At 37.7% G+C, this 15,428-nt stretch overlaps 1 protein-coding gene across 9 annotated transcripts in view; it reads left to right on the top strand.

Annotated features, from left to right (window-relative positions):
• Pkib (cAMP-dependent protein kinase inhibitor beta) overlaps positions 1 to 3,919 on the top strand; it is a 118,657-nt gene extending 114,738 nt beyond the window's left edge. For all 9 annotated transcript variants that reach the window (XM_074075359.1, XM_074075356.1, XM_074075349.1 and 6 more), the window contains one exon: positions 3,209 to 3,919. In XM_074075359.1, the coding sequence (XP_073931460.1) occupies positions 3,209 to 3,276 (68 nt within the window). In that variant the 3' untranslated portion in view covers positions 3,277 to 3,919. The remainder of the gene's footprint in view (positions 1 to 3,208) is intronic.
• Positions 3,920 to 15,428: the final 11,509 nt, after the last annotated feature.

The following is a 15,428-nucleotide window of genomic DNA, read 5'->3' as shown; positions in this document are numbered from 1 at the left end:
TGCAACCTTTTGAGTAGTTTATTACCCCATTTATCTTCACTCACTTTTCAATAAGGTGGTGGAATTTCTAAGCATTAACTTTCACATTTCAGTCCAAAAAAATGAGACTGTTACAAGAGTTATTTGGAACCACATTTCATATTCTAGCTGATAAAATTTAAGCAGGACACAAGATTGTCAAGAGATGGCATCTGGCTAGTCTTCATCCAACCATTATTATGAGTTCTAGTTAATTTCTTAGAAAGAGAACTACTTAAGGGGCCATGTAGCACCATCATCTCATTAGAACAATTTAGAGAAGAAATTAATATTCTCTACGAATAAGAATATCACTTATAGAATAATTTACTTATTTGAGTTAGAGAATAAGTTAATATTCTCTAGAATTTTCTTTTTTATTATATTATTATTGTACTGGTGGTATATTGTGGTAGGTCTATTATCTCTCTTTCATAAAAACTTTAGAAATACCACCATGTTACTCAGAAGGCAAGTGTGACTTTCTTCATACTCCTCCATGATCCTGATTCTTCTTGAAGCTACTGTTTCATTTCTCTGTTTTTGTTTTGTAGCAAAATTCCTTGAAAGATTATCTGTTTTATTTTTGTGTGTGTGCCTATGAATTTTCTTTTCTCTTTCTTTCTATAGCCCTGGGAAGATTTTCATCCCATCTCACCACCCCACTGCTATTTTAAGATCACAAATGACATCAGTTCTGTTACAATCAATGGCCCATTCTTAGTCTTCATTTGTATGATCTCTTTGCTGGTTTGTCATGATTGATCATTGCTTCTTCCATGAAATAGTTTTCTTCCCTTGATTTTCAGGAAACTCTGCTCTCATGGTTTTCTTTCTTCTTCACTGACTGCTTCTCTCTGAGCTTGTCTTTTTTTTTCTTTTATTCATATGTACATACAATGTTTGGGTCATTTCTCCCTCCTTCCCCCATCCCCTCCTTTATCCCACCTGCTCCCTCCCTCTCCCCCCCACCCCCTTGCTACCAGGCAGAAACTGTTTTGCTCTTATCTCTAATTTTGTTGAAGAGAGAGTATAAGCAATAATAGAAAGGACCAAGGGTTTTTGCTAGCTGAGATAAGGATAGCTATATAGGGAGTTCACTTGCATTGCTTTCCTGTGCATGTGTGTTACCTTCTAAATTAATTCTTCTCGAACTAATCTTTTCTCTAGTTCCTGGTTCCCTTCTCCTATTGGCCTCTGTCACTTTAAAGTATCTGCATTAGTTTTCTGAGCTTGTCTGTCTTCCTTTCCCCTTTCACCCAGTGGATTTGAAGGTACCAGAACTCAGTTGTTGAACATGTTCTCTATCAGGGCTCCCTCACTTCTAATATCATCCAATATCCTTGGGATTATGGTCACCCTTTTGATAACTCAGATTTGGATCCCCAACCTGGAGCTTCCTTGTATTTCACCCTCCTCTACCAATCTGTCTAGTTGTCATCAATGCCTGGATATATAATAGGAATCTCAAATATAATGTGAATAAAAGCAAGTTCCATATATCCTTTCCAAAATGTACTCTTCTTGCATCTTCCCCATCTCAGTGAGGGGCAATTTTGAAATTGTAGTTGTTAAAGTCAAAAATATAAGAATCATCCTTGTCTGTCTCACCCCTTTCTCTCATGTTCTTCATCCAATCCTCCTTCAGCAAATATGTCAACTCTACTTTCAAAATTGGTTCAGTAAATCTTCCATTTTCATCTATACAATATAGTTTCTTGGTATACCTTGGACTCTATCTTCTGCTTTCCCCACCCCCATACCATCCCACTTGTACATTCCTACCTTTGGGCTTGCTATTCTCCCTGCTTGGAATGCTCTTCTCTTTGATAGCCATAAAATGACCTCTTCTAGGTGACATATTTCCAGACAATTTATGTAAAATTGCAGCCTCCTGGCCCCAAGACTTGTTGACAATTCCTATTTTCTACTTCAGCTTCATAACTTCATTAGTACTTTGCACTTCTCACAAATATATATTTTATTTATGTTGTTTATTATCCATATCCCTCACCAGAAGTTCCCTGAGTACTGCTTCATACATAGTATGTGCTTAGTAAAATATTCATTGATTGAAAGTTGAAGACCTGAATAGATCTCATTAGACTTATCTTCAAAGATGACATTGATGACTACTTAGAATTAATTTGGGGGAGAGCAGTTGGGACTTAATTAAATGAAGACAACAAAAGCAGTGCATTGCAAAAGATGCAAGAGAAAACAGTATATGTAAAAATTACAATTGATAAGGGGTCTGTGTTAATTAGAAAAATGGTAGTGACGTGAGGAAGTGAAGGAGCCAGAGAAAGACAAAATCAGATGAAATGGAAGAGGAGGGATGATCATTAGAGTCAGCTTCCTGATGAGACAGAAATAGACAGGGTTAGGAACCATGGAGGCACTAAACCTTGGCAGTAGGAGAAGCACCAGGATTAGCTTCAAAGAGGTACTGCAGGGCAGTTACACAGGACCCCAGACTCATAAGAGTTTAACACTCTACTCTGCTGTCTTGAAATTTTTCATAATCTATAAACAGGGTTGTTGCACTTTCATTTTGCACTAAATTATGTAGCAAGTTCAAAAAAAGCACATGTACCATTGTAATAGAAGAGAGAGGGAAAGAATGTGTCCCAATCACAGGTGGCTTTAGAACTTTAATGGCAGCAAGTTGAGGGAGCTCCTATTTGATAGCTTTGCTTTTGTTTTCCTGTGAACTGGAAAGTAAGGGAATAAGAAGTATGAAGACTCTAGAGTGAGAGCCATCCAGCATAGGTAGATGGCCAAAGGTGTGGTCCATGGAGCCAGTTGGTCCTGACCCATGTGAACCTTGCAACTCTGTCACTTACTATCTCTGTAATTTTGAGCAAGTCATTTAATCTGTTTGTACCTGTTGGTGTTTTAGTTTGCTAATCTGTACATGGAGATTGTAATGACACATCAGAAGACTGCCTGGATCTTAATAACTGAAGAATTGGAGAGACAGTTGATTAGGAGAAAGTAGATCCCCGAACTTACTCAGACCTTTCTTCTTTGTACAGATTCATAATTGGGTTGAAGGAAAAATATTTCCTAATCAAGATGAAAATAATTTTGAGTGGATAAAGGAAAAGCCAACTCTCAAATTCCAATGTAAATGTAAAATATATTTCTATGTACTCTCTACATGAATGAAAAATTATTTTTTTTCTAGATGTGAAAAAGAAAGATGAAGAAACAACCAAAGACCAACTGGAAAGTCCCAAAAATGAAGAAAAATGAAGAATTATAATTTATCAGGAGTGCTGAATTTATACACAGTGAAGGACTTATTGGCTGTGTTTTCCTGAGATGTTTGAGTTGGGGGCAACTGTGGTAACATGTGTATTAGGTAATTTTGATGTGATGCTATTCACTTGGATTGTAACCACAATGTCCATGTAGGCAATTAAAGGACAGGTTACTTCCAAATTGCACCCAAGAAAAAGGTTAAGAATGTATAAGTACATATCATTGTTTTTAAAGCCAACAAAATCCACTCTTCTCCTTGAGACTTATTTAACCAGTATATGCTTAATTTCATTTTACAGTGGTGGGGGAAATGTTTCTTGATAATATAAGCCAAACACTATTAATTTAAAGCATTACAGAATTCGTAGGAAATTATATTTTTGGGGTGAGAAGTAATAATAATCAATAATCACATCAATAAAGAATTGTACCAAATGTTCTCCAAACCTTAAAAGAGATTTGGAAACATTGCAAAAGTTTAGCATGAACATTCCTAGGATGTTTTTGTCTGATATATTTTGCATTTAGTTTGTGTGTGCTGTGATTTTTTTCATGTGGACCTTAGAATGTAAAACTTGTGACAATTTGCTTATATGAAATATGCCTATTAAAGGAATTTCATTATCTTCCTTAACTTGGTGTGAGTATGTGTGTATTTGTGTATGTTTTGATGTGAATTATACAAAATACTTTACTAGTTGCTTTATACTGTTCTTATTCTTTGGACTTTTGTGTGTTTGTGGATTGCTTCTTAAAAATATCCTCAGGAATGCAGACCATAATTTTTATATCTTTCTTAAAGTTGTTAACATAGTTGTAAGCACTTAGGTATTTGGTGACTATTATAGGTAGAAACAATAAAATACATGTCCTTAATATATAATTAAGTATACATTTTAGAAGGAACAAAAAAACCAAAGCTTTAGTAGAATTTGATTTCTTAGATATTTTAGGAAAATAAAGAGTTTTGAATCTAAAGTTTTTGAATAATTATTTTCACTTTCAGATATATATGCACGCAGTTACATTTTATTTGATTGTTGGCTTAGTCCACATCTGTATAAATAATCAAATAAATTCTTTCACTAAAGAAATTTGTTGCTGATACAAGTCTCCTTCATTGTATCTTCTGAAGTATGCCAGGTGAAAAATGGTAACACATTTTAAAGGAATGAAGCTAATATCTTTGTACTATAAATCATTTCCTGCTTATCATTTTATTAACAACGTATACCTTTATATCTTATATATGCCAAAGAGGTAGATTTCAAAGAACTTAATTGCTTTAAGTTCTTAAGTATAACTAAAAAAAAAATCACAAGTGGTATTTAGATGTAGCACTAATTTAATATTCAGCTAAATGTATTAGAACCATTAAAACTGTATTTCTGAAGGTTATTGAGTGACATGAGTTTGACGAGAGTATAAAGAGGGGTGGGATAAGAATAGTGGTTTTCAGCCTGGAAAGAGACCAATTTTGCCTCCTGCAGGACTTTTGGCAAGGTCTGGAGGCAGTTTGCCAAAACTGGGAGGGAGGCAGGCAGGCAGCATAGGGAAGGCACTACTGCCATCTAGCGGACAGAGCCCAGAGAGCCTGTTAAACTGCTAAATTTACAGCCCTAAAGGGAAGACTGGGAGTTACCCAGCCTTGCCAAAATGCTGGGTTTGAGAAACCCTTGAGTCAAACTAAAATTTAAGCATGTGGATTTGGGTTTGGGACTATGTAAGTGTGAATTCCAGCTCTGCTACGTACTAGCTGTGTGATTGCAGGCAATTTACATCATGCTTCTAAATCTGTTTTATTCTGTGGGGAGTGTCAGTAATAATAGTACATATTTTATAAGGTGAGTAAAAGCAGTAAATGAGATAGCATATGCAAAACACTTGAATTGTGCCTGGCAAAAAAAGTTATTCAATAAATATTAGCTATCACCACCATCATCATCATGGTTTATTCCTGGACTCATGCCATTATTCTCTGTTAGCAGAGATGGTAGGTAGCTGAATTTGTTAATTTGTCTGTCTTCTGCATTCATCTGTGATTTCACAAATATCCCCAACTCACAGTGCTAGCAGAAGACATTATGTTGGAAATCGGGAATTCCTGGTAATCACCATATTAATGCGGCTTAGCCATGGCAATGCACAATCAACAGGGGATGAATATTACCCCTTAAGAGCGTGTCCCTTCAGTAGGGTTTTATGACAGTCACAGAAACAAAATAGAATTTTGAGTCAGTAGTTCAATAGGTTTTTTTTTTTTTCATGAAAATGTAGAAGGAAAAAAATAACATAGATCTTGGGTCATAATATTACATAGCGCAACATTGTCTCTCATTTAGAAGACTCAAAGTGAAGCAGTGTCCTTTCTTTTTATTACTAATGTGATACATATTCCACAGAATATTTTGTATGGCAAACATGAATATCATTTAATTTACTGCTTATTTTCAGGACACTGGAAAAATGAAAAAATTGTGGGAATCTGTGTCTTTTTGAGGTGGGAGGTAGCACCTGCAAGAAGTGAGAGGAGGAGGGGGATTCCAAGATGGCAGCTGGAGGGAGGAAGCAGAAAGCGAGCCTCCTATAGTGAAATCTTGGAGAGATGCTAGAGACACTCTTTGCAGGCAAAACCACTAAGAAGAGGCAAAACTTTGACCCCTCCACACCTCCAGCCGGCGCAGAGAATCTCCACTTCATGTTAAATGGAGAAACAAGGAGGGCCCCCCAGGCTGCCGGTCTCCCACGCCCAGACGGCTTGGGAAGATGCGGACAAGGTGAGCTTTGCGGTACTGCGGTACTCCCACAGACAACCCTGGGCCAGAGCAGCATAGCCCCCTGGACAGACTGACCTCCACCAGGGGAAAAAAGGGAAACTGAGTAATAAGCAATAAGAACAATAAAGACACATGGGAAAGAGGGTGGGGTGCACTGAGCACCGAAGATTGGGGGAAGGGAATCCTTCCCGGGACTGTAAATAAACAAGCTGGGAGGGCGGGAGAGGCTTCGGTGGGAGCAGGGGCACGAGACCAGCAACCAGGAGCGGGAAAGCTGTGAGAGTGGCGGAGGGGGGAAAGCTGTGAGAGTGGCGGAGGGAGGAAAACTCCACAGGAGAGGAGGGAAGACCCACTTCCCACGTGAGCTGTAAACAAACATGGTGGCTGGCAGGAGCAGCAGCACTGCCCAGTAGGCAGGAGCAGGAAAGCTTGTGAAAGTGGCAGTGGGAGGAAAACTGCGCAGGAGAGGGGGGAAGACCCACTTCCCACATGAACTGTAAACAAAAACGCAGGCCTGAGAAAGCGGGTACAGTGTCACCTTCCCCAGTGTGCTTGGAAAAGGGAAAGTTTGTAGCAGAGGCTCCCGCACAGTAGAACTCTGAGCAAACAAAGCCTGCAGGGCCAGGTGAGTGCTAAGCTCACCCAAGAGATCTGCATAAATAATGCCTCCAGCAACAGCAGGCTGACAGCAGCAGGCAGGCAAGCCACAGCTGCAGATGCCATTCTCAGAACTGTCTCCAGACTCTTTTTTTTTTTTCTCCCTACCTTTGATGAGAGAACAACTGAATTACACCTGCACGCTGAAAAACTTACTGAAACTGTATTGCATTTGAACTTGGGACACATGGTGGGGTATTTTTCGGTGTGTGTGTGGTTTTGTTCTACTTTATGTGTCCCCTTTGATGAGACAACTACAGAACAATATCTGATGCACCATCTCCAGGATTGGAGACTGAGACGGACACCCAAATTATTAAGACTTGAAACTACATTGCATTTGAACTTAGAGGTTTTTTGGGTTTTTTTGGTTTTTTTTAATTTTCTATTTTTCATTTTATTTTATATATATATATATATTTCTTTCATTTACTTATTTTTTATTTTTATTCTTATCTTTTTTTTTATTTTCAATCCTCTCTCTGCCTCTCTAATGCCTGTTCACCTTACTGTCGATTAGTACACTAACACTCCCTGTTTATACCTTTGAAACTTTCTTGTCTGAAACCTTGTTCTGTTTTCTCCTTCTTGTCTATTTATTTATTTTTCCCTTTTCTTTAACTTCTTGCTTTCCATCTCCTCTCAACTTCCATTCTAAATATTAACATTTTTATTATTACAAGCTAGAAAATACTTAATTGCACACAGTACAGGGACAGTAACAACACCAAAGACAATGATGGGAAGACAGAAAAAACAAGAAACCAGTTTCCCCACAGCAAAAAATTACTACAGGAACCAGAGGGGAATGAAGAAAACAGATACTCAGATCCACACTCCAACAAAATGAAGATAAACTATGCCAAAGGACCCAATGAAGCCCACAAGAATAATTTAAAAGAAAACATACTACAGGTACTCAATGAGAACTTTATAGAGATGATACTGGATAGGGTCAACCAAAATGTACAGGAGACACTCAAGAAATTCCAAGACAACAAAAATAGAGAATTTGAAAAACCAAAAGAAGAAATAAAGGAAACCATAGAAGCACTGTATAAACACCAAAGTGAAACAGAGAACACGATGAATAAACAGATAAATGAACTCAGGAAAAAAATAGACAACATTAAGAGGAAATCACCCAGGATATGGAAAGCCTCAGAAAAAAGAACAAAACAGAACTGCAAAACAAAACAGAACAGACCAAACAGAAGACAGAATCTCAGAACTTGAAGATGAAATGGTAATTAAAGGAAAAACCGAAGAACTATTAATTAAACAACTCAAGACCTGTGAAAAGAAAATGAAAAACTCACCAACTCCATCAAAAGGCCAAACTTGAGAATCATGGGCATCGAAGAAGAAGAGGTGCAAGCGAAGGGAATGTGTAATCTATTCAACAAAATAATAATGGAAAATTTCCCAAATCTAGGGAAAGATATTCCCATACAGATGCAAGAGGCCTCCAGGACACCAAACAGACCAGATCAAAATAGAACTACCCCACGACATATCATCATTAAAACAACAAGTTCAGAAACTAGGGAAAGAATATTGAAGGCTGTAAGAGAGAAAAAACAAGTAACATACAAAGGTAAACCATCAAAATCACAGCACTGAATGAAAATAACTTCAAACCCAGGATACTCTACACAGCAAAACTATCATTCAAAATAGATGGAACAATAAAAGTCTTCCCTGATAAGCAGAAACTAAAACAATATGTGACCACAAAGCCACCACTACAAAAGATTCTTCAAGGGATTCTGCACACAGAAAGTGAAATCCAACTTAACCATGAAAAGACAGGCAGCACTAAACCACAGGAAAAGAAAAAGCAAGACAGCAGAGAGTAACCTCAATTTAGGTACACACAATCAAACCTTCAAACAACTAAGACAACTAAATGACAGGAATCACCACATACCTATCAATACTAACACTTAATGTTAACAGACTTAATTCATCCATCAGAAGGCACCGGTTGACAAAGTGGATTAAAAAGGAAGATCCAACAATTTGTTGCTTGCAGGAGACCCATCTTACCGACAGAAATAAACATAGGCTTAGGATGAAAGGCTGGAAGAAGATTTACCAAGCCAATGACACCTGAAAACAGGCAGGAGTAGCAATACTTATCTCTGACAAAGTAGACTTCAAACCTACATTGATCAAATGAGATGAAGAAGGACATTCCATACTAATAAAAGGGGAAATAGACCAAAAGGAAATAATAATCATCAACCTGTATGCACCCAATGTCCATGCACCCAATTTCATCAAACATACCCTGAAAGACCTAAAAGCATATATTAATGCCAACACAGTAGTTGTGGGAGACTTTAACACCCCATTATCATCAATAGATAGGTCATCCAAACAAAAAATCAATAAAGAAATCCAAGATCTAAAATATACAATAGATCAAATGGGCCTACTTGATGTCTACAGAACATTTCATCCAGCTTCTACACAATATACATTCTTCTCAGCTGCCCATGGAACCTTCTCCAAAATAGATCATATCCTAGGGCACAAAGCAAGCCTCAGCAAATATAAGAAAATAGAAATTATACCAGGCATACTATCTGATCACAATGCAGTAAAAGTAGAACTCAACAACAAAAGTAAAGACAAAAAACATGCAAACAGCTGGAAACTAAATAACTCATTACTTAATGAACAATGGATCATTGATGAAATAAAAGAGGAAATTAAAAAGTTCTTGGAAGTCAATGAAAATGAAAACACAACCTACCGGAACCTATGGGACACAGCTAAGGCAGTCCTGAGAGGAAAGTTTATAGCCATGAGTGCATATATTAAAAAGACTGAAAAATCCCAAATCAATGACCTAATGATACATCTCAAACTCCTAGAAAAACAAGTACAAGCAAATCCCAAAACAAATAGGAGAGAAATAATAAAAATAAGAGCTGAAATCAACGAAATAGAAACCAAAAAAACCATACAAAGAATTAATGAAACAAAAAGTTGGTTCTTTGAAAAAATAAACAAGATCAATAGACCCCTGGCAAACCTGACTAAAATAAGGAGAGAAAAAACCCAAATTAGTAGAATCAGGAATGCAAAAGGGGAGATAACAACAAACACCATGGAAGTCCAGGAAATCATCAGAGACTACTTTGAGAACCTATATTCAAATAAATTTGAAAATCTTAAGGAAATGGACAGATTTCTAGATACACATGATCATCCAAAACTGAACCAAGAGGAAATTAATCACCTGAATAGACCTATAACACAAAATGAAATTGAAGCAGCAATCAAGAGTCTCCCCAAAAAGAAAAGTCCAGGACCTGATGGATTCTCTGCTGAATTCTATCAGACCTTTAAAGAAGAACTGACACCAACCCTCCTTAAACTGTTTCACAAAATAGAAAGGGAAGGAAAACTGCCAAACACATTTTATGAAGCCAGTATTGCACTTATCCCAAAACCAGGCAAAGACACCTCCAAAAAGGAGAACTATAGGCCAATTTCCTTAATGAACATTGATGCAAAAATCCTCAACAAAATAATGGCAAACAGAATTCAGCAACACATCAAAAAGATTATTCACTATGACCAAGTAGGCTTCATGCCAGGGATGCAGGGTGGTTCAACATACGAAAATCAATAAACGTAATAAACCACATTAACAGAAGCAAAGACAAAAACCACTTGATCATCTCAATAGATGCAGAAAAAGCCTTTGATAAGATGCAACATCATTTCATGATAAAAGCTCTAAGAAAACTAGGAATAGAAGGAAAGTACCTCAACATTATAAAAGCTATATATGACAAACCTTCAGCCAGCATTATACTTAATGGAGAAAAACTGAAACCATTCCCTCTAAAATCAGGAACCAGACAAGGATGCCCACTATCTCCACTCCTATTCAACGTACTACTGGAATTCCTAGCCAGAGCAATTAGGCAAGAAGAAGGAATAAAAGGAATACAAATAGGTAAAGAAACTGTCAAAATATCCCTTTTTGCAGATGACATGATCCTATACCTTAAAGACCCAAAAAACTCTACTCAGCTATTGACATCATCAATAGCTATAGCAAGGTAGCAGGATATAAAATCAACATAGAAAAATCATTAGCATTTCTATACACCAACAATGAGCAAACTGAAAAAGAATGTATGAAAACCATTCCATTTACAATAGCCTCAAAAAAAATCAAATACTTAGGTGTAAACTTAACAAAAGATGTGAATGACCTTTACAAGGAAAACTATAAACTTCTGAAGAAAGATATTGAGGAAGACTATAGAAAGTGGAGAGATCTCCCATGCTCATGGATTGGTAGAATCAACATAGTAAAGATGTCTATACTCCCAAAAGTAATTTACATGTTTAATGCAATTCCCTTCAAAATTACAATGACATTCATTAAAGAGATTGAAAAATCTACCGTGAAATTTATATGGAAACACAAGATGCCACGAATAGCCAAGGCAATACTCAGTCAAAAGAACAATGCAGGAGGTATCACAATACCTTACTTCAAACTATATTACAAAGCAATAACAATAAAAACAGCATGGTACTGGCACAAAAACAGACATGAAGACCAGTGGAACAGAATAGAGGACCCACATATGAAGCCACACAACTATAACTAACTTGTCTTTGACAAAGAAGCTAAAAATATATGATGGAGAAATAGCAGCCTCTTCAACAAAAACTACTGGGAAAACTGGTTAGCAGTCTGCAAAAAACTGAAACTAGATCCATGTAGATCACCTTATACCAATATTAACTCAAAATGGATCAAGGATCTTAATCTCAGACCAGAAACTCTAAAGTTGATACAGGAAAGAGTAGGAAATACTCTGGAGTTAGTAGGTATAGGTAAGAACTTTCTCAGTGAAACCCCAGCAGCACAGCAACTAAGAGATGGCATAGATAAATGGGACCTCATAAAACTAAAAAGCTTCTGTGCATCAAAAGAAATGGTCTCTAAACTGAAGAGAACACCCACAGAATGGGAGAAAATATTTGCCAACTACACATCAGACAAAGGACTGATAACCAGAATATATAGGGAACTTAAAAAACTAAATTCTCCCAAAACTAATGAACCAATAAAGAAATGGGCAAGTGAACTAAACAGAACTTTCTCAAAAGAAATTCAAATGGCCAAAAAACACATGTAAAAATGCTCACCATCTCTAGCAATAAAGGAAATGCAAATTAAAACCACACTAAGGTTCCACCTCACCCCTGTTAGAATAGCCATCATTAGCAACACCACGAACAACAGGTGTTGGTGAGGATTCGGGGAAAAAGGAACCCTCTTACACTGTTGGTGGGAATGTAAACTAGTACAACCACTCTGGAAAAAAATTTGGAGGCTACTTAAAAATCTAAACATCGATCTACCATTTGATCCAGCAATCCCACTCTTGGGGATATACCCAAAAGACAGTGACACAGGTTACTCCAAAGGCACCTGCACACCCATGTTTATTGCGGCACTATTCACAATAGCCAGTTATGGAAACAGCCAAGATGCCCCACCACTGACGAATGGATTAAGAAAATGTGGTATCTACACACAATGGAATTTTCTGCAGCTATGAAGAAGAACGAAATGTTATCATTTGCTGGTAAATGGATGGAACTGGAGAACATCATTCTGAGTGAGATTAGCCTGGCCCAAAAGACCAAAAATCGTATGTTCTCCCTCATATGTGGACATTAGATCAAGGGCAAACACAACAGTGGGATTGGACTATGAGCACATGATAGAAGCAAGAGCACACAAGGGAGGGGTGAGGATAGGTAAGACACCTAAAAAATTAGCTAGCATTTGTTGCCCTTAACGCAGAGAAACTAAAGCAGTTACCTTAAAAGCAACTGAGGCCAATAGGAAAAGGAGACCAGGAACTAGAGAAAAGGTTAGATCAAAAAGAATTAACCTAGAAGGTAACACATACGCACAGGAAATCAATGAGTCAACTCCCTGTATAGCTATCCTTATCTCAACCAGCAAAAACCCTTGTTCCTTCCTATTATGGCTTATACTCTCTCTACAACAAAATTAGAAATAAGGACAAAATTGTTTCTGCTGGGTATTGAGGGGGTGGGGGGGAGAGGGAGGGTGTGGAGTGGGTGGTAAGGGAGGGGGTGGGGGCAGGGGGGAGAAATGACCCAAGCCTTGTATGCACATATGCATAAAAAAAAAAGAAAAAAAGTGAGGGGAGAAAGTTTGGATGGAAAGGAAGAGATGGTCCACCCCCTGGCCTGACTCCTTTCACATGTATCCTGGGGCTGCCCATGGCCACGAAAAAAAGAACACTGACCTTCTGAAGGTATGTTATCGTGCTCTTCATTTCGATGACAAAATACCTGAGATAAGCACCTCAAAAGGAGAAAAGGGGACTTTTTTGACTCAGAGTTTCAAAGCTTTATGTGCGTGGTCATTGACCCTTTTGTTCCGGGCCTATGGCATCACAGTACATGGTGGCTGAAGTGTGTAGTGGAGGGATCTATTCAGGGGAAGGATCCAGGTCTTTCAAGGACAAGACTCCCCATGGTCGTGTTCCCCCTGCTCCTAAAGTTTCCCCCCCTTTCCAGTAGCACCATGGACTAGAGACCACACTTGCAATACATGGCCCTTTAGGGGACGTTGAAAATCCAAACTATAGCAGAGAGAAATATAAAAGTAATCTGGCATGAACCAACTGTGAACATTTTAGAAGTAGAACTTTCTAGGCAAATGAGATAATCCCATCAGTTCCATGTGGCACATTTCAGACATGAGTGCTGTCTGGCAGTAATGATGGCAGAAAAGCCTCTGAGGTCTGGCTCATGTAGATACAGCTCTGGTCTTAGGGAGTCATTCTGAGAGCAAGAAACTAAAAACAAAATCTTGCTGCACCTCAGAATCTGTGAAATTGACATTGGCAACTCTATGAAAGCTCTCACAGTGCATTAAACATATTAGACTTTCAGATATTCCTGTTTTATGTAAAAAATTTCACATGAATTAGATTTCCAATAGTGAAAGAGATTTATTTTTAAAATCTTTCCTTTCTTTACTATCTTCAAATGGTTGAGTGCAATAGAAAAAAGAAAGAAAATAGCAGTCAATAGATATCAGTTTGGTTTCAGGACTTTGACTTAAATTTGACCTAAATTGATTATATGCCTTTGGGTATTTTTTTGCTCCTTTTTTAATACTCTGTGTGAGAATTTCTAAAATTGACACTAGGTGGCACCCTCACAACACCTCTTACCCAAGAAACTCAAATTTAATCAAGGTTGCCTAAGGTGTCCTTCCAGTTTGTGTGTTTTACCAATTTCGCTACATGTGTTGGTCAAGATATTGCAAAACAAAACAATTTCATTTTAGGAACGAAATTATAATAGAAAGTGTTCTAATCCCTGGCTATTGATGTTTTTAGGCTACCCCTCGTTCTTAGGTACCAGAAGAGGGTGCTGTAACACATCTTTAAAATACACTTAGGCCTGTAACAATTACAACTTTTTTTTTCTGTCACAAAGAGTTTCTTTATCTGTATAACAGGGCCAACTGGATCTTTTTTTTTTAAATTTGAAATTTAGCTAATGGATAAATGCTTTATTCATGAAAATCAAATTACAAATAATTCTGAAATCTCTAAAATCTTAGATTCAAAATAGACCTTTGATGTCTTTCAAGTTAAAAAGACTATTTTCAATTGTGACTTTTAAACTGTGAAAAGCCCGCTTGAGCCTCAGTAATTGATCTTCAAATGTGTAGCTTTATTCTTGATTTTATTAAGAATATCTTCTGCACTTTCCAGTTTCCTTCCACTAAGAAGAAAGATGGGTCTTATGAAAACAGAATGGAGGTTAACTCAGTGGCTATTTGTGGCCTTCCAAGGGCAGGAAGGGAAATAGGGAGAACTTTCCTCACAAATCCCACGGTATGCTGTGTGGGAGAGTTGAGTGCACAAAGGGGACGCTGGCCAAGTAGTCTTGGCATAGGCCTGTTGGGAGTCAGAGGTCTTGAGCCTGGCTTCCAGTATCTCTAGAGTCCTTCTTCTGGACAAGACATTCCCTTTTTATTGACAGGCCACATGCAGGTGTGGGTGGCAAGGGGAAGGGACGGACAGACAGTAACATCTAACACTTAATATGCATTAAAAACTGTTCTGTGTTTTGTGTGTACTAATTTACTCCTCACAATAGCCCTATGCATGAAAACTCAGGCCCAGAGAAGTGCTTGGCTGTGGAAACTTCAGCTAAGTGGCAATGCCAAGTTTCAAAGTAAGGGACGTTGGCTTTAGAATTTATGCTTTCAACCACTAACCTCTGTCATCTCCCCAAATGACAGACAACCCTTCTACAATGGTTCCTATATGTCAGACACTATTCTGAGCATTTTTTCCAAGATGATTATATAAATTCTCACAACAATTCCATTGTTATTATTATCCTCACTTTACAGCTGAAGAAACAGGCATGGATCAGCTAAAAGATTAAAATAATGATTGAAGTTGAGAATGTGCTTAAAGACATGAATGTTTCCTGTCAAAACAAAGTCATTTGAAGGCTACTAAGCAGGTGCAGAATTCAGCTCAGATCCTTGAGTTTCTCTTAGTTCAGTCTCCTCCTCCAGGCTTTCCTGAGTCATACTGTCTCTTTTTAGGACATTGATTTAAGCAAGGGAATGAGCTGCTTGTTTTGTAGCCTGTTGTA

Source organism: Castor canadensis, chromosome 1 (genome assembly GCF_047511655.1).
Source record: "Castor canadensis chromosome 1, mCasCan1.hap1v2, whole genome shotgun sequence".
NCBI lineage: Eukaryota > Metazoa > Chordata > Mammalia > Rodentia > Castoridae > Castor > Castor canadensis.
Note: the sequence above shows the minus strand (reverse complement) of the source record. Positions and strands in the feature narration are given on the sequence as shown.